Genomic DNA, 26,707 nt, shown 5'->3' on the forward strand with positions numbered 1-26,707 from the left:
TGGAACTGCTCCCCATGAAGCCAGTCAGGACTCTGGTGAAATCTCCTTTCTGTGAGCAGCCTGTCTTCAGGACACAAAGCTCACACAGCTTCCACCTTCCTGGTCTGACCTCGGAGCATTCAGCATCCTCTGCCCCTCCGTGCGCTTCCCACAGCGAGTCCGCCCAGGCGGGGTCTTGGGGAAGCCAGAGGGTCCTGCACCCCAACTCTGCAATCAGACGTGACTCTCAGCCAGCCAGTAAAACAGAGGTTTATTAGACGACAGGAACATGGTCTAAACCAGAGCTTGTAGGTGCAGAGAACAGGACCCCTCAGCTGGGTCCATTCTGGGGGGCAGTGAGCCAGACAACCCCGTCTGCACTTCACTCCATGTCCCAGCCAGCCCCAAACTGACACTCCCTCCAGCCCCTTCTCCTCTGGGCTTTCCCCTTTCCCGGGCCAGGAGGTCACCTGATTCCTTTGTTCTCCAACCCTTTAGCTCTCACCTTGCAGGGGGGAAGGGCCCAGGCCATCAGTTGCCAGGAAACAGGGTGTCCGCCATTCTCTGTGTCCAGACCCCTGCACACACCTGCCCTCTAGGGCTCTGCAATGATCATACACCCTTACCTCACCCCCTAGATACTTAAGAACTGCCTAGGGGAAACTGAGGCACCCCCACACTATTCAGAGGAAACATTACACATTAAACATTTTAACTGGGAATTGGTCCTGCTTTGAGCAGGGGGTTGGACTAGATGACCTTCTGGGGTCCCTTCCAACCCTTATATTCTATGATTCTATGATTCTATGATTAAGAACAGTCCCACTTCGTCACACATGGCTGTGATGTAACCTCTTGCCGGATAGTGGGACCATCAGCACTCTCCTCTGCATTCGGAGCCGGGGGCGGCACATTAATACCGGACCGACACAGGAGCTCTGCTGCCTCATTTGTTGCAGCCTGATTCTCCTGTTCCAGCCTGACCACAGTTTGTGTCATGACGGGGTCGATGGGTTTTATTGGGGAATGGGGGGTCTTTTCATAAGCAGGAGGGGCAGAGCGTGCAGAAGGGGCTAAGGATGGGTAAATGGGGCCTGGGGAGCAAGAACTCTGCTTTAAGGCATCTACTTGACGCCTGGAGGCCAGGTTCTCTGACAATCGTCCATGCAGTTTTCAGCCATTCTGACTGCCAGCACACTGTGATGACTTACTGTGCGCCATTCCTCAGCAATTTGCTGCAGAATTTTCACTTTACTTTTAAGGCTTCTAACCTCTTCCCATAAACCTGACAGACCCTCACAGAGAGCCTGCAACAAAACAGATTGTTTCTTGTCCCGGGAGCACCTGGCCGCCCTGGCAGCTTCCACCCCCCCGGGCTGGGTGGCCAATCCTGACGTGGTGATCAGGCACGAGTCTCCCCTGGGATCCTGTGTGTGATGCCAGATGTTAGAAGAAGAAGGAGCAAGTTGACCCAGAGGAGGATTTGAGTAGGGGCTTCTTTATTGCGGTACTTGTTCTCCTCAGCCCAATTGTTGAGTAAGCACTGGATTCGTTACACCACACTCTTTTTATCTGCATTAGTATGTAAAGACCTACATCCATTACAAGACCCCAAACCCCTTATTAAGTAATAAATACACCCATACAATTAGTATACCCACCCCTATCTATTATTCACAGCATTACGCATGTTATACAGGCATTTTTACCTTGAAAATACATTTCTCTACAATAATTTGTTGCTACAAATTTCCCCAATCAGCGGTTCTTGGGGGAGGGAGGAAGGGGCCATGAGCAGTTCTCGGGGGAGGGAGGAAGGGGCCATAACCCGTGGCTCACTTGTGTAGCTGGAAAAGGAAGGGAGGGGGAGATAACACTTCTTTTACACAAAAGGTATTCATTAGACAACTACATTTCTCATGCAGCTACAGGGCTTATCTATTCTTACAAGCAACAGGGAAGGGAAAAAATATGGCCACTTATCTATCACACAGAGAAATACTGCCTGCTTATGCCTTTATCCCCGAATGCCATGTCAGCACATCGAGCCTTCCTGGTCTTTACTGAACCCTAACATATCCCAACAGCACAGAGTGCCTGGCTTGGAGGGATACTGGGGCCCAGTTCTCTCTGGTACGACCAAGTGTGGTCCCAGAGTCTAGTATTTTACCGGGGCAAACAGCCAACATTAAGGGGATAGGGCTGGAAAGGTTTCCCATGCCTCTAGCAGGTGGAGTGGGAGTGGGGAGGCGGGTGGAGTGGAAAGGCCTCTAGCGAGTGGAGTGGGAAGGTCTGGAAGGTGATTTACTTGTGGGGATGCTAGAGGACATCCCAGTGGACATGTTGGTAGGGAACAGTTTTTTCCACAAGGCCAGGACTGTTGGTGTGGTAACTCACAGCAGGAAGAACTGTTGTGCAGAGTCCCCAGAGGGGGAGGAGAGTGTGTTGCCTGCCAGTGAGAGGGCTGTTCCAGCTGGTAGCTGCAGGTCTGGTGCACCTGAACCAGCGAGAGGTCCTGCTCTAGGTAGCATGGATCTCAGAGACGAGCGCCTGGTAGGGGGCTGGAACCTTAGACTCCAGAGGAGGTGGGTGGGGGTTCCATTGGCACTGAGTGCAGGGTGGCAGCGTGCTTCCAGGTGTGGGACAGGTGGAGTCAGGCCTCTGCCGGACTGAAAGCCACAGGTCCCCAGGGCAGGAGAAATGTTGTCAGTGTCTGTGGACGTTATCCCAAGTATTAGCTGTCAGGAATTTGCAGATAAGCGAAAGACTGACCCTCCCTAGAAAGCATAAGGAAGTGTGTCCTAGAGGGAACTGCAGGAAGGGATGGAGGGAGAAGTTTTTTGAAGAGGATGAGAAACTGTATAGGGAGGCTCCTGTGGAATGGAACAGAGGTCCCAGGAACTCTATAATCAGCCAGCAGCAGGGGGAATTAATGCTGGTCGCGCATGATGGTCCCTTTGCAGGTCACTTGTGGGTCACTTGGGGGTACAGAGAACTTATGACAGGCTAAGGAGGAATTTCTACTGGCCAGGAATACAGAGATTATTGCAGGTCTTGGGCGGTGTATCGGGGAGGAAAACACCTGTAGGACCCCAGAGGGCTCCCCTGTGTCCCTTACCTGTCATACATTCCTGAGGGTGGCAATAGGCGTTGTGGGTCCAATGCCGTGCCCCACTGGGTGGGGGAACAAGTATATCTTAGTGGTGGTGGATTTTGCCACTAGATACCCTGAGGCGGCTGCTCTGTCCAATATAGAAGCTGAGACAGTGGCAAGAGCCCTGCTCACTAGATTCAGCAGTTATGTTGCAGTTGTTTAATGAGCTATGGAAGGTGTGTGTCATGAAAGAAGTAAAGACTGCCCCCTATTACCCCCAGCCCAATGGGTTGGTGGAAAGGTTCAATGGGACCCTAAAATCCATGCTGGGCATGTATGCCAAGAAGAGAGGCCAAAGTTGGGATGAATTATTGCCATTCCTGCTGTATGCTTACAGGGAGGTACCCCAAGAGTCCATGGGCTTTTCTCCATTTAATCGTCTATATGGAAGAAAAGTGAGGGGACCCCTTGATCTCATTAAAAACACATGGGAAGGGTGCAGTGAGGTGAGGGAAGAACCAGTAACTGAGTATGTTGAAAGGTTCAGGAGGGAGTTAAAGGACGTGATGGAAGTGGTCCAAAACAACCTTCAAGACAGCCAAGCCAAACAAAAGGCGTGGTATGATAAAAATACTTGCAAACGCACTTTTGACATGGGAGACTTGGTGATGGTACTCAACCATGTGAAAAGGTTCAAAATGCAAAACCCCTGGGAGGGGCCCTTCGAGGTGGTAGAAGTGGCAAATGAGGACACGTATCAAGTTAAAAAGTCCCTCAATGATACTGTTCCCAAACTAGTACATGTGAACTGGCTCAAAGCCTGTCACAGTAGACAGGCCGGGGTAAACATGATCTGTTGCTGTAGCTGGATCGGTCCCAGGATATCGGAGACACGGTGGGGGAGGTAATACCTTTTATTGGACCAACTCCTTATTGAGACCTATCAGTTCGCCATGGTTCATTGTTCTGATTCAGGCTAAAGGGGCGAGGTTTGGCTACAAAGCCCAGCCAGAGGCTGTGTTCTCAGTGTTGGGGTCGGACTGCACAGACTGTAGAGAGGTGGATTTTGTTTCTCACCCGCCCGTCTCTCTCTGATTGTGATGGCTAGGTGGGAGCCCTGCCCACCTGCAGAACGCCCACCTGCTCAGTCAGGCGACTCATCAGGATTCCTGACTGCACATAGGACACATGGCAAGGGAGAGGGGGACCAGTGTGAGGCAGAATGACTAGCTCACCCTTGATCACCCCTGTCTCTTCTCCCTGGCAGCGTGTTTCAGAGGTGAGGGAAGGGAGAGGAACAGATTAGCAGGGCAACATAGACTGCTCGAGTGAGCATTGTGGGGGAGCAGGGGGAAGACTAGCTGAGTGGGAGGGTCGGCAGCCCAGTGAAGATAATGATGTCGCACACACTGGACTAGTTTGTTGTAGAGCTCAGACTGTTTCTCTTTCCACAAAACACACTTGGTTTCTGGGCTGCTGAATCCCTAGCACCACAGCACTCCCCCAAACTTCAGTTGTGTCGAGTCCAGTGAGCACAAAATGACAAGGAGAGCGCCCGAGATGCTGCAAGACTTTATTGGCACAAGAGTGAGCAAGACGGAAACTTCAAACCTTTACCAGCCCTTTCCTGCTCAGCCTAGAGAGAGCAGCTCTGGCTCTGCAGCCATCCTGTTGGATACATGAGGCCTCTATTCTTTCTTAATCTGGTGATGCAGATATTTGGGATTTATCACAATGGAAATGCAGGAGGAGAGGGGTGGATATGCAGAGCTTCTGGCACAGAAATAAGGACAGCATGTGTGTAATAACTTGGCCCTTGTTCCTTATTATGAACTGATCATGCCAGGACCTTCTGAAGTGGAGAGACTGAAATCAGGCTAACTGAGGGAGAACCTTGTAACACAGGTAGTTGGTGATGGTGAATTTTGCAGAAAGGCAGAGAAAAATTACCTAGTTGGGGTTACTTAAATTTTCTTTTTCTTTCTGGTTCTCTTGGAAATTCTTCCTAAGCCCAGCTCAGTTTTGTGTGTTGCTAATACAATGGGCTCCATTAGAGTCATAAATATAAAGTCCAGAAGGGGGCAATTATGACCATCTAATCTGATTTCCTACATAACACAGGCCACAGATGTCATGCAGTGACTTTTGCATCACACCTAATAGCATGCAGTTGATACAAAGTATATCAGAGCATTTACAAAGACATCCAGTCTTGATTGAAAGACTCCCAAGTGATGGAGAATTTACCACATCCTTTGTTTCAGAGTAGCAGCCGTGTTAGTCTGTATTCGCAAAAAGAAAAGGAGGACTTGGGGCACCTTAGAGACTAACACATTTATTTGAGCATAAGCTTTTGTGAGCTACGGCTCACTTCATCAGATGCATTCTAAGGTGCCACTAGTACTCCTTTTCTTTTTGCACATCCTTTGTGGATCTGTTCGTATGGTTTACTTCCCTCATAGCTGAAAACACTGCCCTTTGTTTTCAGTTGGACCTTGCTTGTGTTCAGTTTCCAGCCACTGAATTTTATCGGAGTAGAAGTATGTGCGTCTGGGGGTGGGGGCAGCAGAGGCAGAGAAGGAGCAGGTAATGACGAACCTTCTTGGCTCTATTTTGTGGGACTCGATTTTACCCTTGGAACAAAAGCTTCAGACCACTGGATGGAGATGGTATGTAGAAAACCTGGACAAGGGAGTGGAGCAGTGCTTAGTTTGTAATGAAAGAGGTGCTGGGGCTGAAGCAATTTGTTATTTTCATCACTGACACGGCAAACCCAGAGGGGCCGGGGCTCAGCCCAGGCTGGTACAAATTAAGCACTGTGGGGGAGAGAGAAAGTTTAAATGGACACTGTTAATCACTGTGAGGCTGAGATGGAGGGAGTCTCATTTAGAGCCGGCATTTCATAATCTTCTCCTGGTCATTGGTAAGCCACAGCAGGCCCAGGTCATAGGACACATGTTTGCATTTGCAGAGGAAACTGGCCACCTGGGTCCAGGTGGTGCCGATGGGGTTGCTTTTAGTGATTCCATCCCTGAAAGGAAGGTTACAGTGGTGTTAATACAGGTCTGCAAAGAGAAGGACTCTGCCTCTATCCCAGCCTGAGGAGAGCAGCTTCTCACTGCAGCCAGAGGGTAGCCCCAGCCATGTTTCTCCTTGCTGTCCACTCACAGCCCTGCATTGCAGCACCCATCCCCCTACATGAGTGTCTGGCTAGACCCTACTAAGATGGCAGGATCAGAGCTGAGCATTGCAAGCTTCATCTCCCTGCGGTGTGGGCTGAGGGCAGAGGGGCAGGGAACATCCTCTACCGGGAAACATTCCTGCTTCCAAACTGCACAGGGCCTTTCCTCTGTCTTGGCAGGTGACATGGAATCAAAGCCAGGGACAGAGCGGTATAGAGAACACCAAGGGAATCCCACAGCGCTGCAGAGGGAAATGCCAGAGCTCCCCCCAGGAATGGCAGTTCTCTCCCCTCCCCTGCTCCCACTCCATTCCAGTCTGGGAGTGTCTTCCTCCACTTGCCTGAGCCCAGCAAGGGGGACATTGAGTTCCTGTGCTTGGCTCCACAGGAACCCCTGCTGGTCAGGTAGAACAATTGCAAACTAATCAGTAATAAGTCACCAGGACCAGATGGTATTCACTCAACAGTTCTGAAGGAACTCAAATGTGAAATTGCAGAACTAAATACTGCAGTTTGTAACCTGTCATTTAAATCAGTTTCTGTACCAGATGACGGGAGGATAGCTAATGTGAGGCCAATTTTTAAAAAGGGCTCCAGAGGTGATCCTGGCAATTACAGGTGGGTACGCCTGACTTCAGTACCAAGCAAACTGGTTGAAAACCGAGTAAAGAACAAAATTGTCAGACACATAGATGAACGTAATTTGTTGAGGAAGAGTCAGCATGGTTTTTGTAAAGGGAAATCATGCCTCCCCAATCTACTAGAACTCTTTGAGGGGGTCAAAAAGCATGTGGACAACAGGGATCCAGTGGATATAGAAAGCCTTTGACAAGGTCCGTCACCAAAGGCTCTTACGCAAAGTAAGCTGTCATGGGATAAGAAGGAAGGTCCTCTCATGGTTTGGTAACTGGTTAAAAGATAGGAAACAAAGGGTAGGAATAAATGGTCAGTTTTCAGAATGGAGAGAGGTAAATAATGGTGTCCCCCGAGGGTCTGTACTGGGACCAGTCCTATTCAACATATTCGTAAATGATCTGGGAAAGGGGGTAAACAGTGAGGTGGCAAAATTTGCAGATGATACAAAACGTCTCAAGATAGTTAAGTCCCAGGCAGACTGCGAAGAGCTACAAAAGGATCTCACAAAACGGGGTGACTGGGCAACAAAACGGCAGATGAAATTCAATGTTGATAAATGGAAAGTAATGCACATTGGAAAACATAATCCCAACTATACATATAAAATGATGGGGTCTAAATTAGCTTTTACTACTCAAGAAAGAGATCTTGGAGTCATTGGATAGTCATTTCTCTGAAAACATCCACTCACTTGGCTTAACTGTGAAATCTTCGGTGAGCTTAAACTCAAAAAGGAAGCTTACAAGAGGTGGAAATTTGGACAGATGACTGGAGAGGAGTGTAAAAATATTGCTAGAGCATGCAGGAGTGAAATCAGGAAGGCCAAGGCACAACTGGAGTTGCAGCTAGCAAGGGATGTGAAGGGTAACAAGTGGGTTTCTACAGGTATGTTAGCAACAAGAATAAAGTCAGGGAAAGTGAGGGACCCTTACTGAATGGGGGAGGCAACATAATGACAGATGACGTGGAAAAAGCTGAAGTACTCGATGCTTTTTTTGCCTCGGTCTTCACAGAAAAGGTCAGCTCCCAGGCTGCTGAACTGGGCAACACAGTATGGGGAGAAGGTGAGCAGCCCTCAGTGGTGAAGGAACAGGTTAAGGACTATTTAGAAAAGCTGGACAAGCACAAGTCCATGGGTCCAGATCTAATGCATCCAAGGGTACTGAGGGAGTTGCCTGATGTGATTGCAGACCAATTGGCCATTATCTTTGAAAATTCATGGCGATCGGGAGAAGTCCCGGATGACTGGAAAAAGGCAAATATAGTGCCCATATTTAAAAAAGGGAAGAAAGAGAACCCAGGGAACTACAGACCGGTCAGCCTCATTTCAGCCCCTGGCAAAATCATGGAGCAGGTCCTCAAGGAATCCATTTTGAAGCACTTGGGGGAGAGGAAGGTGATCAGGAACAGTCAACATGGCTTCACCAAGGGCAAGTCATGCCTGACCATCCTGATTGCCTTCTATGATGAGATAACTGGCTCTGTGGATATGGGGAAAGCAGTGGATGTGGTATATCTTGACTTTAGCTAAGTTTTTGATACGGTTTCACACAGTATTCTTGCCAGCAAGTTAAAAAAGTATTGGATTGGATGGATGGACTATAAAGTGGATAGAAAGCTGACTAGATTGTCGGGCTCAATGGGTAGTGATCAATGGCTAGATGTCTAGTTGGCAGCTGGTATCAAGCGGAGTGCCCCAGGGGTCAGTCCTGGGCCCGGTTTTGTTCAACATTTTTATTAATGATCTGGATGATGGGATTAATTGCACACTCAGCAAGTTCGCAGATGACACTAAGGAGGGGGGAGAGGTAGATAAGACGGACAGTAGGGATAGGGTCCAGAGTGACCTAGACAAATTAGAGGATTGGGCCACAAGAAATCTGATGAGGTTCAACAATGACAAGCGCAGAGTCCTACACTTAGGAAGGAAGAATCCCATGCATCACTACAGTCTGGGGACCGACTGGCTAAGCAGCAGTTCTTCAGAAAAGGACCTGGGGATTACAATGGACGAGAAGCTGGATATGAGTCAGCAGTGTGCCCTCGTTGTAAAGAAGACCAATGGAGTGAAGTGATTATTCCCCTCTATTTGGCACTGGTGAGGCCACACCTGGAGTATTGCATTCGGTTTTGGTCCATCCACTACAGAAGGGATGTGGACAAATTGGAGAGAGTCCAGTGGAGGGCAACGAAAATGATTAGGGCGCTGGGGCACATGACTTATGAGGAGAGGCTGAGGGAACTGGGCTTGTTTAATCTGGAGAAGAGAAGAGTGAGGGGGGATTTGATAGCAGCCTTCAACTACCTGGAGTGGGGTTCCAAAGAGGATGGAGCTCGACTGTTCTCAGTGGTGGCAGATGACAGAACAAGGAGCAATGGTCTCAAGTTGCAGTGGGGGAGATCTAGGTTGGATATTAGGAAACACTGTTTCACTAGGAGGGTGGTGAAGCACTGGAATGAGTTACCTAGGGAGGTGGTGGAATCTCCTTCCTTAGAGGTTTTTAAGGCCGGGCTTGACAAAGCCTTGGCTGGGATGATTTAGTTGGTGTTGGTCCTGCTTTGAGCAGGGGCTTGGACTAGATGATCTGCTGAGGTCTCTTCCAACTGTATTCTATTATTCTCAGTGTTATTTACTTCTCCTTATAACACAAAGACTAGGCGTCACCAAATGAAATGAATAGGCACTAGATTTAAAACAAACAAAAGGAAGTATTTCTTCACACAACGCACAGTCAACCTGTGGAACTCCTTGCCAGAGGATGCTGTGAAGGCCAAGACTATAACTGGGTTAAAAAAAGAACTAGATAAATTCATGGAGAATAGGTCCATCAATGGCTATTAGCCAGAATAAGCAGAAATGGTGTTCCTATCCTCTGTTACCCAGAAGCTGGGAAGGGGTAACAGGGGGGTGGATCATTTGATGATTCCCTGTTCTGTTCATTCCCTCTGGGGCACCTGGCATTGGCCACTGTACAAAGACAGGACACTGGGCTGGATGGACCTTTGGTCTGACCCAATATGGCCGTTCTTATGTTCTTAACCCTGGGCTGGAGGATGCTCCATCACTCTGTGGGGATGGCACACGCGCAGTCTGGGTGCGCAGAGGCACTGTGAGGGGCATGAGCAGGACTCCCTGTGCTACCTACAATATGCAGAGCTCAGGCTTCCAAGAGCCCCCAAGATAGCAGAACCTCTGCAGTGTGCCTCACAGTCCTTTTTGGTTCCCTGCTGGTTAGCATTGGAGTCCTCTCAATTAGGCAAGAGTGGGTGCCTCATTGTGAGGTCATTGGGATGCTGGAGAGCCCTGGAATCAGCTCATTAGGAAATTGGCCAACATCAGGCACCAGAGTGGCTTGCTCCGCAGCATCAGGCAACATCCTGTTCTCTCTACGCTCTTAGTGACGGGTATGAATGGCCCTGATCACTCATGGGAGAAATCCTCCCTCCTGTCTTCACCTTTACGGTACCTGCGATATATTTGTCCTGCACTGTTCACACCATAGACAGAGCCTTCGGTCCCGACCTCAATCATGGACAGCTTGCCGGGAATGTTCTGCCACCTGGATCCTGCACAAGAGTCCGGGGTGACAGCAAACCGGAAGTAGATATCATCAGCTGAGTTAACACCCCAGCAGCCCCACAAGCCACAGCTGTAGTACTTCAGACTTCCTGCAATATTGACCCAGGGCAAGGTGGAGGCATTGTTCACAGAGACGGCTGCTGGACGAGACAGACAGTAGATGCCACCATTCATGCTGACACCAGCGACGAACATGTCTCCCCCCGCGTCAATTTGCTTGAGCAGCCCTAAAAACAAACAAGGGTAAAACAATGTTCAGAGGAAAGAGCAGGGCTGGAGCAGCATGGAGAAAATAAGGACGTAAACCACCTATTGAGAACTCAGCAAGAAATATAACTAGAGACCAGGGGTGAGAGGAGAAAGAGAAATCAGTCAGAGAACTGCGGTCTAGTGTTTGGAGCAGTGGCCTGAGAATCAGAATTCCTGGGTTTGGTTGCCAGTCCTCTCCCAACTTGCTTAATGGCCCTTGGAAAGTCACTTAGGGCAAAAAGGGCCTGATTTTAAGAGGTACTGAGCACTGAGAGCTCCCATTGACACCAGTGGAAGTCATCACTGCTTAGCACCGCTGGAAATCAGGACGTCTTAGTCAGGTGCTAACATTTGTGCACTCCGGTTTGGAAACATGGATGTTACTTTCTCAGTGTCCGGAATATGGGGCCAGTAAATGTTCCCGCCTCACAGGGGGCTTGTGAGTGTCGGGGCGTGTGTACACACTCTATTGCACCAGTTTAAATTTCCCTAATTTAATTCAACTGCTGTGGGGACATTTAGTTTGCTTTAAGAGGATCTGATTTCGGTTTACCTTAAGTTGATTAGGCCTTGTCTACACAAGAAGGTTGCACTGCTTTAACCAGTGGTGTGAATTTAAACTGATTTATGAAGCCAGTGTAAACCCCTGTAGTACAATGCCCCTAAGATTTCAGGATTGTCACCTATCAGTGTGTCACTCTGAAGCATAGAACGTCTAGACTCCACAGAGAACGTGGTCCAACTGCCACACCTGTGTGATAGCCTGGGCCTTCATCTACTAGCACCGGTCTGCAGGTGCTTATACCCAGAGGATATGCTGGTAAAAGGCACCTTTATACTGATATAACCCCAAGTGTAGAAAGTTATATGGATGTAGCTATTTTGGTAGAAAAATCACACTCCTAGGCAACATGGTCAAACTGTGTACAAATCATGTGTAGACAGGCCTGTGTGAACATTCTGATTTCAGTTTAAGGACTGGACTATGCGTGTTTTTGTACTGCTTTTTATCAGTCTGGAAACACATAGAATGAAATCAATGCCACCCCACAGTGAAGACACAACGAGACCAGTAACAAGGTGCTCGTATCAGCATAGCTTATTTCACTACATTTCCCCAAATAATCTATAGACATAAGCACCTTCCTACCTGTGCAACGGCATCCACACTCGGGGGTTGCACCAATTCAACTAGATCAGCTTCCCTATAGAGTTGATGGTACAAAACCGGTACCAATGTAACTATATAGGCAAGCTGTAGTCAGATCCGAAGAGTGGCCTATCTGGCGAGAATTGTGTCAACAGCCTGGGGTAGGAGTTTGGCACTGGGCACAGGATCCTAACAGAGGCTCTTTTTGTCGTCCACACAACATAGCAAAGCTCATACGTTACCTGTGACCTTTTGCCAGCTTCCTCCCACCAGCTTGTAGATGTTGTTGTTCTTGTTCACACCCCAGACTCCAGCCGGACCAACCGTGACGTGTTTCAAGGAGCCCGGCAGCTGGACCCAGCTGTCTCCATACAGAGTGTAAACATTGCCTGCGGTGTTCACTCCAAACACCTGCCCATTACTGGCATCAATCTGCTTTAATGACCCCGGCATCTCCATGCAGTCCAGAGCTGAAAAGCATACGGAGAATGTTCATGCACGTGGACTTGTTAGCAAGCAGGAGAAATAGTCACAAAAGAGAGAGAGCTTGGGGTCTGGGTGGCTGTGGATATACAGACCTTTGCTTACATGTCCCTCACTGGTCTGAATCCAGAATAGGAGGGTGGTGGCCCAGTGTTCTTACCACCTAATACGTGCTTGGAGGCCCGTGTGAAATGATTTTGGGGGTCCCATTCTAGTTCCCAAAGTATTAGAATAGCAGCGGGAGCTAATTGGCTCTGTGTTGCCCCCCACAACAGAAAGGCCAAGGGTTATCTCAACCACAGAGACGGAGCTCCAGTCTTACCTGTCTCAGGTGGTCTCTCCTGGTCAGAGCTGACCCGCATTATGGGGGAAGCTTCCCCTGCCCCTGCCCCTGCCCCTGCCCAGACAGCACTGGGGATTAACAGAGGGCTTATGGCTCCAGAGCTGGGGATCTTTCACCAGAGCTGATGTCACATAAACAAATGCTCAGGCTTCCAGATGGAAAAGGCCCTCTTGCTTCTGTTGGGATTTCTATTCAATTTCTATTCTAACAACCCTGCGTTGCATACGGGAAACTGAGGATTTTCTGGACAAAACTCAGGATAGGCTTCTAGGGGCACAAAGCTCTACAGATATAGAGCAGGTTGCACAGAGGAGCCAAGAGGCCAGTGAAGAAGCTTGGCAACATGTGACCTCCAGAAGAGGTAAGCGGAATGTCCGGGTTCCAGTAACACAGACACAGGTAACTAACCGCTTTCATGTTCTCTCCACAGGTATCGTTGCGGAAAGTGGACCAGATGTTATGTCTGGGGCGAGAAAGCAGAAGGAGACTCCGCTGGTTGGAAGGCATGAGCTGCGCTGTCCTGAGGTTGGGAGTTCCACGACCACCACTCCCAAGAGGAGAAGGCGGGTGGTGGTGGTCGGGGACTCTCTCCTCCGGGGGACTGAGTCATCTATCTGCCGCCCTGACCGGGAAAACCGAGAAGTCTGCTGCTTGCCGGGGGCTAAGATTCGCGATGTGACGGAGAGACTGCCGAGACTCATCAAGCCCTCGGATCGCTACCCCTTCCTGCTTCTCCACGTGGGCACCAATGATACTGCCAAGAATGACCTTGAGCGGATCACTGGGGACTATGTGGCTCTAGGAAGAAGGATAAAGGAGTTGGAGGCGCAAGTGGTGTTCTCGTCCATCCTCCCCGTGGAAGGAAAAGGCCTAGGTAGGGAGCGTCGAATCGTGGAAGTCAACGAATGGCTACGCAGGTGGTGTCGGAGAGAAGGCTTTGGATTCTTCGACCATGGGATGGTGTTCCAAGAAGGAGGAGTGCTAGGCAGAGACGGGCTCCACTTAACGAAGAGAGGGAAGAGCATCTTCGCGAGCAGGCTGGCTAACCTAGTGAGGAGGGCTTTAAACTAGGTTCACCGGGGGAAGGAGACCAAAGCCCTGAGGTAAGTGGGAAAGCGGGATACCGGGAGGAAGCACAGGCAGGAATGTCTGTGAGGGGAGGGCTCCTGCCTCATACTGGGAATGAGGGGCGATCAACAGGTTATCTCAAGTGCTTATATACAAATGCACAAAGCCTTGGAAACAAGCAGGGAGAACTGGAGGTCCTGGTGATGTCAAGGAACTATGACGTGATCGGAATAACAGAGACTTGGTGGGATAACTCACATGACTGGAGTACTGTCATGGATGGTTATAAACTGTTCAGGAAGGACAGGCAGGGCAGAAAAGGTGGGGGAGTAGCACTGTATGTAAGGGAGCAGTATGACTGCTCAGAGCTCCGGTACGAAACTGCAGAAAAACCTGAGTGTCTCTGGATTAAGTTTAGAAGTGTGTGCAACAAGAGTGATGTAGTGGTGGGAGTCTGCTATAGACCGCCGGACCAGGGGGATGAGGTAGATGAGGCTTTCTTCCGGCAGCTCACGGAAGCTACTAGATCGCATGCCCTGATTCTCATGGGTGACTTTAATTTTCCTGATATCTGCTGGGAGAGCAATACAGCGGTGCATAGACAATCCAGGAAGTTTTTGGAAAGCGTAGGGGACAATTTCCTGGCGCAAGTGCTAGAGGAGCCAACTAGGGGGGGCGCTTTTCTTGACCTGCTGCTCACAAACCGGGTAGAATTAGTGGGGGAAGCAAAAGTGGATGGGAATCTGGGAGGCAGTGACCATGAGTTGGTTGAGTTCAGGATCCTGACGCAAGGAAGAAAGGTAAGCAGCAGGATACGGACCCTGGACTTCAGGAAAGCAGACTTCGACTCCCTCAGGGAACAGATGGCCAGGATCCCCTGGGGGACTAACTTGAAGGGGAAAGGAGTCCAGGAGAGCTGGCTGTATTTCAAGGAATCCCTGTTGAGGTTACAGGGACAAACCATCCCAATGAGTCGAAAGAATAGTAAATATGGCAGGAGATCAGCTTGGCTTAATGGTGAAATCTTAGCGGATCTTAAACATAAAAAAGAAGCTTACAAGAAGTGGAAGGTTGGACATATGACCAGGGAAGAGTATAAAAATATTGCTCGGACATGTAGGAATGAAATCAGGAGGGCCAAATCGCACCTGGAGCTGCAGCTAGCCAGAGATGTCAAGAGTAACAAGAAGGGTTTCTTCAGGTATGTTGGCAACAAGAAGAAAGCCAAGGAATGTGTGGGCCCCTTACTGAATGAGGGAGGCAAACTAGTGACAGAGGATGTGGAAAAAGCTAATGTACTCAATGCTTTTTTTGCCTCTGTTTTCACGAACAAGGTCAGCTCCCAGACTGCTACGCTGGGCATCACAAAATGGGGAAGAGATGGCCAGCCCTCTGTGGAGATAGAGGTGGTTAGGGACTATTTAGAAAAGCTGGACGTGCACAAGTCCATGGGGCCGGACGAGTTGCATCCGAGAGTGCTGAAGGAATTGGCGGCTGTGATTGCAGAGCCATTGGCCATTATCTTTGAAAACTCGTGGCGAACCGGGGAAGTCCCGGATGACTGGAAAAAGGCTAATGTAGTGCCAATCTTTAAAAAAGGGAAGAAGGACGATCCTGGGAACTACAGGCCAGTCAGCCTCACTTCAGTCCCTGGAAAAATCATGGAGCAGGTCCTCAAAGAATCAATCCTGAAGCACTTGCATGAGAGGAAAGTGATCAGGAACAGCCAGCATGGATTCACCAAGGGAAGGTCATGCCTGACTAATCTAATCGCCTTTTATGATGAGATTACTGGTTCTGTGGATGAAGGGAAAGCAGTGGATGTATTGTTTCTTGACTTTAGCAAAGCTTTTGACACGGTCTCCCACAGTATTCTTGTCAGCAAGTTAAGGAAGTATGGGCTGGATGAATGCACTACAAGGTGGGTAGAAAGCTGGCTAGATTGTCGGGCTCAACGGGTAGTGATCAATGGCTTCATATCTAGTTGGCAGCCGGTATCAAGTGGAGTACCCCAAGGGTCGGTCCTGGGGCCGGTTTTGTTCAATATCTTCATAAATGATCTGGAGGATAGTGTGGATTGCACTCTCAGCAAATTTGCGGATGATACTAAACTGGGAGGAGTGGTAGATACGCTGGAGGGGAGGGATAGGATACAGAAAGACCTAGACAAATTGGAGGATTGGGCCAAAAGAAATCTGATGAGGTTCAATAAGGATAAGTGCAGGGTCCTGCACTTAGGACAGAAGAACCCAATGCACAGCTACAGACTAGGGACCGAATGGCTAGGCAGCAGTTCTGCGGAAAAGGACCTAGGGGTGACAGTGGACGAGAAGCTGGATATGAGTCAGCAGTGTGCCCTTGTTGCCAAGAAGGCCAATGGCATTTTGGGATGTATAAGTAGGGGCATAGCGAGCAGATCGAGGGACGTGATCGTTCCCCTCTATTCGACATTGGTGAGGCCTCATCTGGAGTACTGTGTCCAGTTTTGGGCCCCACACTTCAAGAAGGATGTGGAAAAATTGGAAAGAGTCCAACGAGGGCAACAAAAATGATTAGGGGACTGGAACACATGAGTTATGAGGAGAGGCTGAGGGAGCTGGGATTGTTTAGCCTGCAGAAGAGAAGAATGAGGGGGGATTTGATAGCTGCTTTCAACTACCTGAAAGGGGGTTCCAAAGAGGATGGCTCTAGACTGTTCTCAATGGTAGCAGATGACAGAACGAGGAGTAATGGTCTCAAGTTGCAGTGGGGGAGGTTTAGATTGGATATTAGGAAAAACTTTTTCACTAAGAGGGTGGTGAAACACTGGAATGCGTTACCTAGGGAGGTGGTAGAATCTCCTTCCTTAGAGGTTTTTAAGGTGAGGCTTGACAAAGCCCTGGCTGGGATGATTTAACTGGGAATTGGTCCTGCTTTGAGCAGGGGGTTGGACTAGATGACCTTCTGGGGTCCCTTCCAACCCCGATATTCTATGATTCTATGATTCAGTTCCTATAGGATACATCCCCGAGGGAGAACAATCCAAAGAGCTACCCAGGAAGTTGTGTAGGTCAGTTATGGGGTCACAAGAGCAGATATCCGTTCTGGGAGCATTTTCCATAACACCTTTGTTTGGAAGTGAGGGGGGCTCTTCCATTCTGCTCCATATGGAAACCTCCTGTGTTGCTCAGGAAGGTCTCAAACTGTACCCAAGAAGAAGCTGCCTGCAGTTTAAACATTCACAGCAGCTGCAGGCAGACCCAGTTTCATATATTCATCGATTCCAAGGCCAGAAGGAACCATTGTGATCATCTAGTCTCATCTCCTGTATCATACAGGCCAGAGAACTGCCCCAAAATAATCCCTAGAGCAGAGCTTTTAGAATAATATCCAATCTTGATTTTAAAATGGTCAGTGACGGAAAATCCACCACGCCCCAGGGGAAATTGTTCCAATGAATAATTACCATCCCTGTTAATTCTCCTAGATTGGAGAGTCCATTATCCAATATTGGTTCCCCATGTAGGTACTAATCAAGTCACCCCTTAAACTTCTTTCGGTGAGCTAAATAGACTGCCAGTGCCTGCGAGCCGGTGCGGGGGATCCAGGCCCTGCAAGCCGGTGCGGGGGATCCAGGCCCTGCGAGCCGGTGCGGGGGATCCAGGCCCTGCGAGCCGGTGCGGGGGATGCTGCCTCGGCAGGGTGGGAGGGAGTCTCAGAGCTGGGCTACTCAGTGTGCGCTTTTTGCCCCACAGGGAAGGAGCCCCATTTCTGTGGGGGGTCCCTGGTGACGGAGCCATGGGTCATCAGCACGCACCGGTGCTTCTCCGGCTGGTGGTGGCTGAGAGCTAGCACCAGCCACTTGGAGGGGCACTGGAGCAGGGGGGAGACAATGGTGCCTTGTCTAAGGACGGCTCTGGATCTGCTGGATTCTGATTGGCTTACCGAGCAGCTAGCTGGTGCCTTTCAGCCAATCAGGGCCAGGGCTAGGATCATCACTGTCCTGCTCCTTCTCACAGCCCCGGGGCAGCAAGGCTGGGGTCAGCGAGGGGCCAGGGAGCAGGCTTGGGCCTGCCTGCATGTGGCGGGGGTGCTGCAGTGCCCACAGGACCCTGGCAGCTGGTGGTGTCTGGGCAGCAGGAAAGAGGAGCCCATAGCTTTGTCCCCCTTCACCCCCGACCTCTCCACCTGCAGGCTGGGCAGCACCATGCTCTGTCCCCATGGGCCCGGCCTCCTGCCCCACCCTGTGTGTCAGGGCTTCTGTCAGCCCCAGCGTGTGAGATCTTTGGGCAGGGGGAGCCCAACGGGCTCATGCTCTGGGGCACTGTCTGCAATTCTGGTCTCCCATGTTTAAGAAAGATGAATTCAACTGAGAACAGGTGCAGAGAAGGGCTACTAGGTTGATCGAAGGAATGGAGAACCTACCTTATGAGAGGAGACTCAAAGAGCTTGGTTTGTTTAGTCTAACCAAAAGAAGGCTATATGATTGCTCTCTATAAATACATCAGAGAGATAAACCAGGAGGGAGAGGAGTTATTTAAGTTAAGTGCCAATGTGGGCCCTGGAACAAATGGATACAAACTGGCCATCAACAAGTTTAGGCTTGAAATTAGGTGAACATTTCTGACCATGAGAGGAGTGAAGTTCTGGAGCAGCCTCCCAAGAGCAACAATGGGGTCAAAAATCAAAACTGGCTTCAAGACTGAGCTTGACAAGTTTATGGAGGGGATGGTATGACAGGACTGCCTGCGATGGTGTATGGCCCATCAGCGACTGCCTGTAGCAAAAATCCCCAACGGCTGCAGACGGGACACTAGTTGGGGAGGGCTCTGAGTTACTACAGAGAATTCTCTCCCAGGTATCTTCCTGGTGGATCTTGCCCACATGCTCAGGGTCTAACTGATCACCATATTAGTGGTCAGGAAGGAATTTTCCCTCAGCTCAGACTGGCTGAGACCCTGGTGGTTTTTCACTTCCTCTGCAGCATGGGGCATGGGTCACGTGCATGTTTAAACTAATGTAAATGGTGAATTCTCTGTAAATTGAAGTCTTTAAACCATAATTTGAGGACTTCAGGAACTCAGCCAGAGCTCAGGGGTGGGTGGGTGAGGTTCTGTGTCCTGCAATGAGCAGGAGGTCAGACTAGATGATCACGATGGTCCCTTGTGACTTCAGTAAGCGTATCTGAGTAAGAATAGACATTACAATTTTAAACCCAACCAGTGTCCCATAAGTGACTTGCCACAAGATGTCAGAACAGGTTAGTATTAGAGCTGAGTGGGTCTAATATTTATTTAATTTTCTTTCTAGATATGGGAATTAGATCAAGTGCTCCTGTCAGAGATTTCTAAGTTATTATCTGCAAAAAAAAATTAGAGTTGTCAGTTGCCTAAGTAGCCCCGGGAATCATGGTTAAAGTCCACAAAAATTGTGCATTACTTTGCATTTATCAACATATAGAAGTCAAACTACACCAATGGACTGAGCCTGGGGGCAGGGCTGGGAAGCCGAGACCAAGCAGGTGGGAGCAGGTAGCATGGCTCAGTCAGGGCACAGAGAGCTCCTGCAGAATGGGCGGGCAACAGACAACTCAGTGAGACCCTTTAAAAAACCAAATGATCAGGGTTTATGTTACTGTCATTGGTGCAGACTGCAGGGGCCAGAATGTGCAAAGGGCAGGCCATGCGCAGAGGAAAATCTGGTCCCCAACCCAGGAGCATCTGTCATACAGTCATAGAATATCAGGGTTGGAAGGGACCTCAGGAGGTCATCTAGTCCAACCCCCTGCTCAAAGCAGGACCAATCCCCAAACTCCCCAATCAGCCCCTTCAAGAATTGAACTCATAATGCTGGGTTTAGCAGGCCAATGCTCAAACCACTGAGCTATCCCTCCCCCCGAAAAATGATTGGCAGAAGCCACTTGGTTAAAGAAATCTGATGCTCCAGAGGAGGTCTGAACTCACAACCTCATCATCACTGCTCTATAAATATTGTGTGTTAACCCATTGGACCACAGAATTGGCTGAAAACAATTCCTGCAAATGTGGCAGTGAATCCACACTCAGTCCTGCACTGGGGCTGACAGACCCACACAGCTGCCTGCAAACACTTTCCACGAATCACTGTTCCTACGTACCTGAGCTCCCTGCAAGCAGGGGCAGGAGCAGCAGGAACCCCAAGAGCATAATCTTCTCAGCACACCTTCAACAATATGAGCTCTCCCAGTGGCTGCGGTGGGGCAGTCCAGGGGCTTTTATAGCTCAAGCGCAGCTGCAGACTGAGCAACCTTCCCTCCCCGGGGGTCTCCCCGACATCCTCAATAAGGAAATAGGGAAATTTTTACTTGGCAACACTACACCCTGGAGCAAAGGCTGTTGATCAACTTTATGGGTTTCCTCATAGCAGCTCTGACACTTGATCCCTTGCATGCCAGCCAGCCCGGCAGGTATTGTGTTTTCTAGGTGAGCACTTGGCTGGCCTCCGGGTAATGGAGGGGTTTAAGGATTAAGTGTTTCCCCCTACCACACCCATTCGGATTGCTGTGGTTAACATATGGAAGGCAGCCTTCTCCCAGTGACCTTGCAAATGTTTGTCTTAGGGGGTAGATACACAGGGTGGACTCAGAAATCACCAGGAGACTAGATCTCCGCACACAAGGTACAGTCAGGGAATCAGCCTCCACTTCTCTCTGGGTCTTTTAGCTCCTCAGGTAAGTGGCGTGTGAACTGGCCCCAGGGTTTTTTCACCCCTGTATGAGCTGTGATCCAGGGAAGGATCACAGGGAAGGAGCTGTTATAGAGCCTCAATGTCTCAGAGCCTCAATGGCCTGCCCCACCACCAGGCATTCCTCAGTCACTGCATCGGTTCATGCCAAAGGCAGCTGCTTTCTGCTCAGGTATAAATGGGGGCTCCCTGACCTCTAACTCTTGCAAGAGCCCAGCCCCCTTTCTCTGTTCCGAGGCATCCATCTACAGGAAAAACCCTTTATTTATGTCTGGGCTAAATGGTGCTGGGGTGCTACAGAGGATCTGCCTTATCTCCCCAATGAGTCCAAAAAGACAGGAAACAAAGGGTAGGAATAAGTGGCCCATTTTCAGAATGGAGAGAAGTAAATAGAGGTGTCCCCGGAGGGGCTCGGATTGGTCTGGGACCAGCGCTCTTCAACATATTGATAAATGATCTACAAAAAGTGGTAATAAATGAGGTGGCAAAGTTTGCAGATGATACGAAATTACTCAAGATAGTTAAGTCCAAGACAGACTGCGAAGAGTTACAAAGGGACCTCACAAAATTGAGTGACTTGGCAACAAAATGGCAGATGAAATTCAGTGTTAAATGCAAAGTAATGCACATGACAAAATATAATCCCCACTATACATACCAAATGATGGTGCCTAAAATAGCTGTTACCCATCAAGAAAGAGATCTTGGAGTCATTTGCAGTACTCCGGAAGCACTATGAATGAATTTCTGTTCATAGAAAGCAACAGTTTATTTGCTGAGAGATTTGATTCAGTTCCTAACAGCCAGAAGTTTTCTGTTGAAAAAGGATCCACTGACTTTGCTTTAGAAAGACCCAGCGTGGATAGTCTAGAGAAGGTGTCAGATGGAGTAAAAATTGTTAGAAAGGTTGAACAGCCTTCTAACCAAGAGGCCAGCCTTCTGGGGACGCTATGTTGTTGGAACATGAATGTCTCCATGCTGATTCTTTAAGTAAGCAGTCTGTGACTCAGGTACTGAGGAAAGATTTGGTTGCTGTTTTTTAAGAGCAGAACAGTCTTATCACTGAACCCTCAAGGATGCAGGGGATGGCAGGCAACTCTCATCTCTAGACACTTTGGATATGTCTTGTAGTCTCTTAGTGGACTTGACATCTGATTCTGTGTGGAAGCAGACGTTGGTAATGGAAGGATAAAAGAACCTTGAGTCTAACTTGCTAGTGAAAATGGATGGTATCTCTTTAAGACAGAGTCCAGCCTTGGAATTGGTAACTGAAGGATATAAATTCACTCCATGTAGAGGTCAAGCACAGGAGTTTATTACTTACAGCGCTGACGGAGTGTCACCTTGCTTATTAGGCTCAGAGACACTGTCAATCGATTACAATGGAATATGTGGATTTTCCATGGGCAGGCTGACGGGGTAGGCAGTCCCACACCCCCGGATAGGTCCAGCAGCAAGACGTGATAGCACAGTAGCCAATGGTCAAAGGTTACATAATGTCTCCGCCCATGGTCTCAAGTTAATAAATTAACATCTAACATTGAATTAGTACTTTAATAAATGTATTAGTATAAAATACATGTTGAATTCTGATTTGGGGTCCATAGGAATGAAGAAGCTCCTTTGATTGTTCAACAGGTACATTCCTAGGGTTTAAAGCAAAGAAACAGTAAAAGTATATGGCAATAAAGATTGCTTTTTAAGTTGCTTATTTGTGTTTTAAGGCAGGCATTGGTTCCTGGGAAAGGGAGGTGGGAGGAGGCCATATTTTATATTGACATGTTCCAACCTTCATAAACTCAAGGTTGGATGTGTGGGAAGAACATCTCCCTGCAGAAGAAACTAACACAACAGAAACAGGGCTTCTTTGTTCTATTTGCAACTTTGAATAAGACACAATTATTGCCCTAAACATCTGGAGTTTTACTGATCAGGCATATTTTAGCAAAAGCAAGGTTATCTTTTGGTTATTCTTCTTTCTCTTAGCTAATCACTATTTGCTAGGCCTCTGACCTCTTGGCCAAACTCTGGCCTTTGGGCCCGTACACAAATCCATATACCAGGTTATTACATCAGCAATGGATTTTAATCCTTCAGTAACAGTTAAGAATCTGAGAACTATAAACAAGCTAGTGTCTGTGTTGATGCAAAGTACCTGACTGACTAGGGGAGAGAAAGACTTGCCCAGCAGGGAAGACATACCTAACCAGCCAATGGATTCTGTTACACAAGAGAGCTCAGATTTTGACCTTACAGGACAGGGAGAAAGGAAAAAATGTTGTCCTACAAATGGAAGCCACAGGTTGAAATGCCAAAACCCCGAGGGTATTGAGCCGAAGACATGGCATGACAAAAATGCTTGTAAATGTACACTTGTAATGGATTTGATGTTAATGCGAATGTTAACTCTTGTGACGAATGCGTTGCTGATACCAAAACCTGTAAAAATGTACAATGTGCCTCATCTTTTGGAAAACCCTTGACCATGTTGGGAGTGACACATAAGAACACACATGATGTTAAAAGGCCTCGTGACACTGATGTTTCACAGTTAGTGCCTGTAACCAGTCTTGGAACTTTTCATAACAGAAAAGACATTACATACCTGATGTGCTGTATGAAAAGGGAACCTGAGGCACACTACCATATTGCTTTCATGGCTAAATGCCAAGATTCCTACACTATGGAGAACAGTAATAGCTACATTGACTTGATGGTAATTGGGTTCCAGACATTTGCTGGAGCTTGTATGGATAAATTAACTATTTTCATTAGCTCATGGAAAGACCACATAAGACATACAGGAAATATGCTGCAAGAGCAGATCCAATCCACTATTGGTCTAACCAAGTTTTACCTTGGGTTTGTAAAGGAATTCAATAATAAATTTTTACTTCCATAATGAACCTAACAAAGAAAAAGCCTGTTGTAATCAAACATGATTTTGATGAACCGTTTCTGTTATACACTGATACTTCTAATATTGGGTTCGAAGCTGGAGTAATACAGAAACAAGAACGGGAAGTTCCTATGATGCATTCAGCAGTGTCTGGAACACCCTTTCCTGCATCACTTTTGCATTCGGTGTGTGATGTTATCTGATTAAAATATGACCATGTAGATAATTGTTGCTACCAATTGTTCTATAATTGCAACAAATCTTGTACAAAATGTGGCATGTAAGATGTCTATGGAAAGGTTATGATTCACTGAATACGATTATGCTATTTGTATGCATGTATCACTTTTGTATCTGAAGTTATGAGTATTGGCTCCATACCAGCACTCCCAGCTATCTTTGAGACACCACTGACTTCCTGAGGAAACTACAATCCATCGGTGATCTTCCAGAAAACACCATCCTGGCCACGATGGATGTAGAAGCCCTCTACACCAACATTCCACACAAAGATGGACTACAAGCCGTCAGGAACAGTATCCCCGATAATGTCACGGCAAACCTGGTGGCTGAACTTTGTGACTTTGTCTTCACCCATAACTATTTCACATTTGGGGACAATGTATACCTTCAGATCAGCGGCACTGCTATGGGTACCCCCATGGCCGCACAGTATGCCAACATTTTTATGGCTGACTTAGAACAACGCTTCCTCAGCTCTCGTCCCCTAATGCCCCTACTCTACTTGCACTATATTGATGACATCTTCATCATCTGGACCCATGGAAAAGAAGCCCTTGAGGAATTCCACCATGATTTCAACAATTTCCATCCCACCATCAACATCAGCCTGGACCAGTCCACACAAGAGATCCACTTCCTGGACACTATGGTGCTAATAAGCGATGGTCACATAAACACCACCATATACCAGAAACCTACTGACCGCTATGCCTACCTACATGCCTCCAGCTTTCATCCAGACCACACCACACGATCCATTGTCTACGGCCAAGCTCTACGATACAACCGCATTTGCTCCAACCCCTCAGACAGAGACAAACACCTACAAGATCTCTATCAAGCATTCTTACAACTACAATACCCATCTGCTGAAGTGAAGAAACAGATTGACAGAGTCAGAAGAGTACCCAGAAGTCACCTACTACAGGACAGGCTCAACAAAGAAAACAACAGAACGCCACTAGCCATCACCTTCAGCCCCCAACTAAAACCTCTCCAACTCATCATCAAGGATCTACAACCTATCCTGAAGGATGACCCATCACTCTCACAGATCTTTGGAGACAGGCCAGTCCTTGCTTACAGACAGCCCCCCAACCTGAAGCAAATACTCACCAGCAACCACACACCACACAACAGAACCACTAACCCAGGAACCTATCCTTACAACAAAGCCCATTGCCAACTGTGTCCACATATCTATTCAGGGGACACCATCATAGGGCCTAATCACATCAGCCACACTATCAGAGGCTTGTTCACCTGCTCATCTACAATGTGATATATGCCATCATGTGCCAGCAATGCCCCTCTGCCATGTACATTGGGCAAACTGGACAGTCTCTACGTAAAAGAATAAATGGACACAAATCAGATGTCAAGAATTATAACATTCAAAAACCAGTCGGAGAGCACTTCAATCTCTCTGGTCACTTGATTACAGACCTAAAAATTGCAATTCTTCAACAAAAAAACTTCAAAAACAGACTCCAACAAGAGACTGGTGAATTGGAATTAATTTGCAAACTGGATACAATTAACTTAGGCTTGAATAGAGACTGGGAGTGGATGGGTCATTACACAAAGTAAAACTATTTCCCCATGTTTATTCCCCCCCTCCACCCCCCACTGTTCCTCAGACATTCTTGTCAACTGCTGGAAATGGCCCACCTTGATTATCACTACAAAAGGCTTTTTCCCCCTCCGCTCTCAAGCTGGTAATACCTCACCTTACCTGATCACTCTCGTTACAGCGTGTATGGTAACACCCATTGTTTCATGTTCTCTGTGTATAGAAATCTCCCCACTGTATTTTCCACTGAATGCATCCGATGAAGTGAGCTGTAGCTTACGAAAGCTTATGCTCAAATAAATTTGTTAGTCTCTAAGGTGCCACAAGTCCTCCTTTTCTTTTTGCGAATACAGACTAACACGGCTGCTACTCTGAAACCAGCTCTATACCTGTATTTCTAATGTTTGCTTCCAGGAAACACCAAAAAGGTATTTAGCCGGCACATTGTGAAGGGACTATTCAAATAAATTTGTTAGTCTCTAAGGTATCACAAGTACTCCTTTTCTTTATTCAAATTAAGTGGCTCATAAGAAGGACACTTAACTCACAATGGAAGACACCCATCTACACTGAATGGTCATCCTGTGAACGTTCTGTCTGTGGTATAGGTAATGGCTTCTTCTGTGACTAAGCAAAATCATGCATGGACATGTGACTTACCCATGTGACTCCAAAATTCCAACTCTCCTATAATTTTCCATTAGCTGTGCTGAGGGCTTTGTTTGAAACCATGAATTTCCATCCACATGGCAGAAGCTATAAAAGGAGCTGGAAACATCTCCATTTTGCCTTTTTCCTGCTCAAACCGCTGGACTATGGACTTATACTAATGGGAGCATCTAACCAAGGTGCTGAAGACCTTCCAATGATTTGGAAGCAACCAGCAATTTTGACTTAAGACAGTTTATTCCATCACTGCTGAACCAAGAACTTTGCAATTATTGTGTGTATTTGATTCCTTTAACCAATTTTAACTCACTTTCTTTCTTTCTTTCTTTCTTTCTTTCTTTCTTTCTTTCTTTCTTTCTTTCTTTCTTTCTTTCTTTCTTTCTTTCTTTCTTTCTATAAATAAACATTTAGATTTTAGATACTAAAGGATTGGCAACAGCGTGATTATTGGGTAAGATCTGAGTTATATATTGACCTGAGTGTGTGGCTGGTCCTTTGGGATCAGAAGAACCTTTTGTTTTGTTTTAAAGAACCACTCATCTTTAAGTCTAGTGTCTGCGTGTTGAATCTAGGACTGGGATACCTAAGGAAACTGCTTCCCTGACTTCTTGCTAGCCAGTGTGGTGAGACAGAAGTTTACTTTTGTTGCTGGTTTGGTATATCTTATGGAAGAAAACCACCAGTTTTGGGGTGTGTCTGCCATATTTCTCAGCAGTTTGTCCTGAATTTGGTATTCTCAGTTGTGACCCATAAAGGCACAGTTACAGAAGGGATCCTTACTGTTACAAAGAACATATGTAAGACAGTTTACAAACCTTATGTTTTTAAGACCCCATGTGCTCTGTCGTACTTACTTTA

At 47.7% G+C, this 26,707-nt stretch overlaps 1 protein-coding gene across 1 annotated transcript; it reads right to left on the reverse strand.

Annotated features, from left to right (window-relative positions):
• Positions 1–4,666: 4,666 nt before the first annotated feature.
• Positions 4,667–19,969, reverse strand: LOC125623097 (fish-egg lectin-like). The gene is made up of 4 exons (XM_075120141.1): positions 19,879–19,969; positions 12,112–12,339; positions 10,358–10,697; positions 4,667–6,104 (listed from the first exon to the last, which is right to left on the reverse strand). Exons 1-4 carry the CDS (start codon positions 19,925–19,927, stop codon positions 5,960–5,962), a joined length of 762 nt encoding a protein of 253 aa, XP_074976242.1. The 5' UTR covers positions 19,928–19,969; the 3' UTR covers positions 4,667–5,959.
• Between the last annotated feature and the right edge of the window lie 6,738 nt (positions 19,970–26,707).

This window comes from Caretta caretta, chromosome 15 (genome assembly GCF_965140235.1).
Source record: "Caretta caretta isolate rCarCar2 chromosome 15, rCarCar1.hap1, whole genome shotgun sequence".
NCBI lineage: Eukaryota > Metazoa > Chordata > Testudines > Cheloniidae > Caretta > Caretta caretta.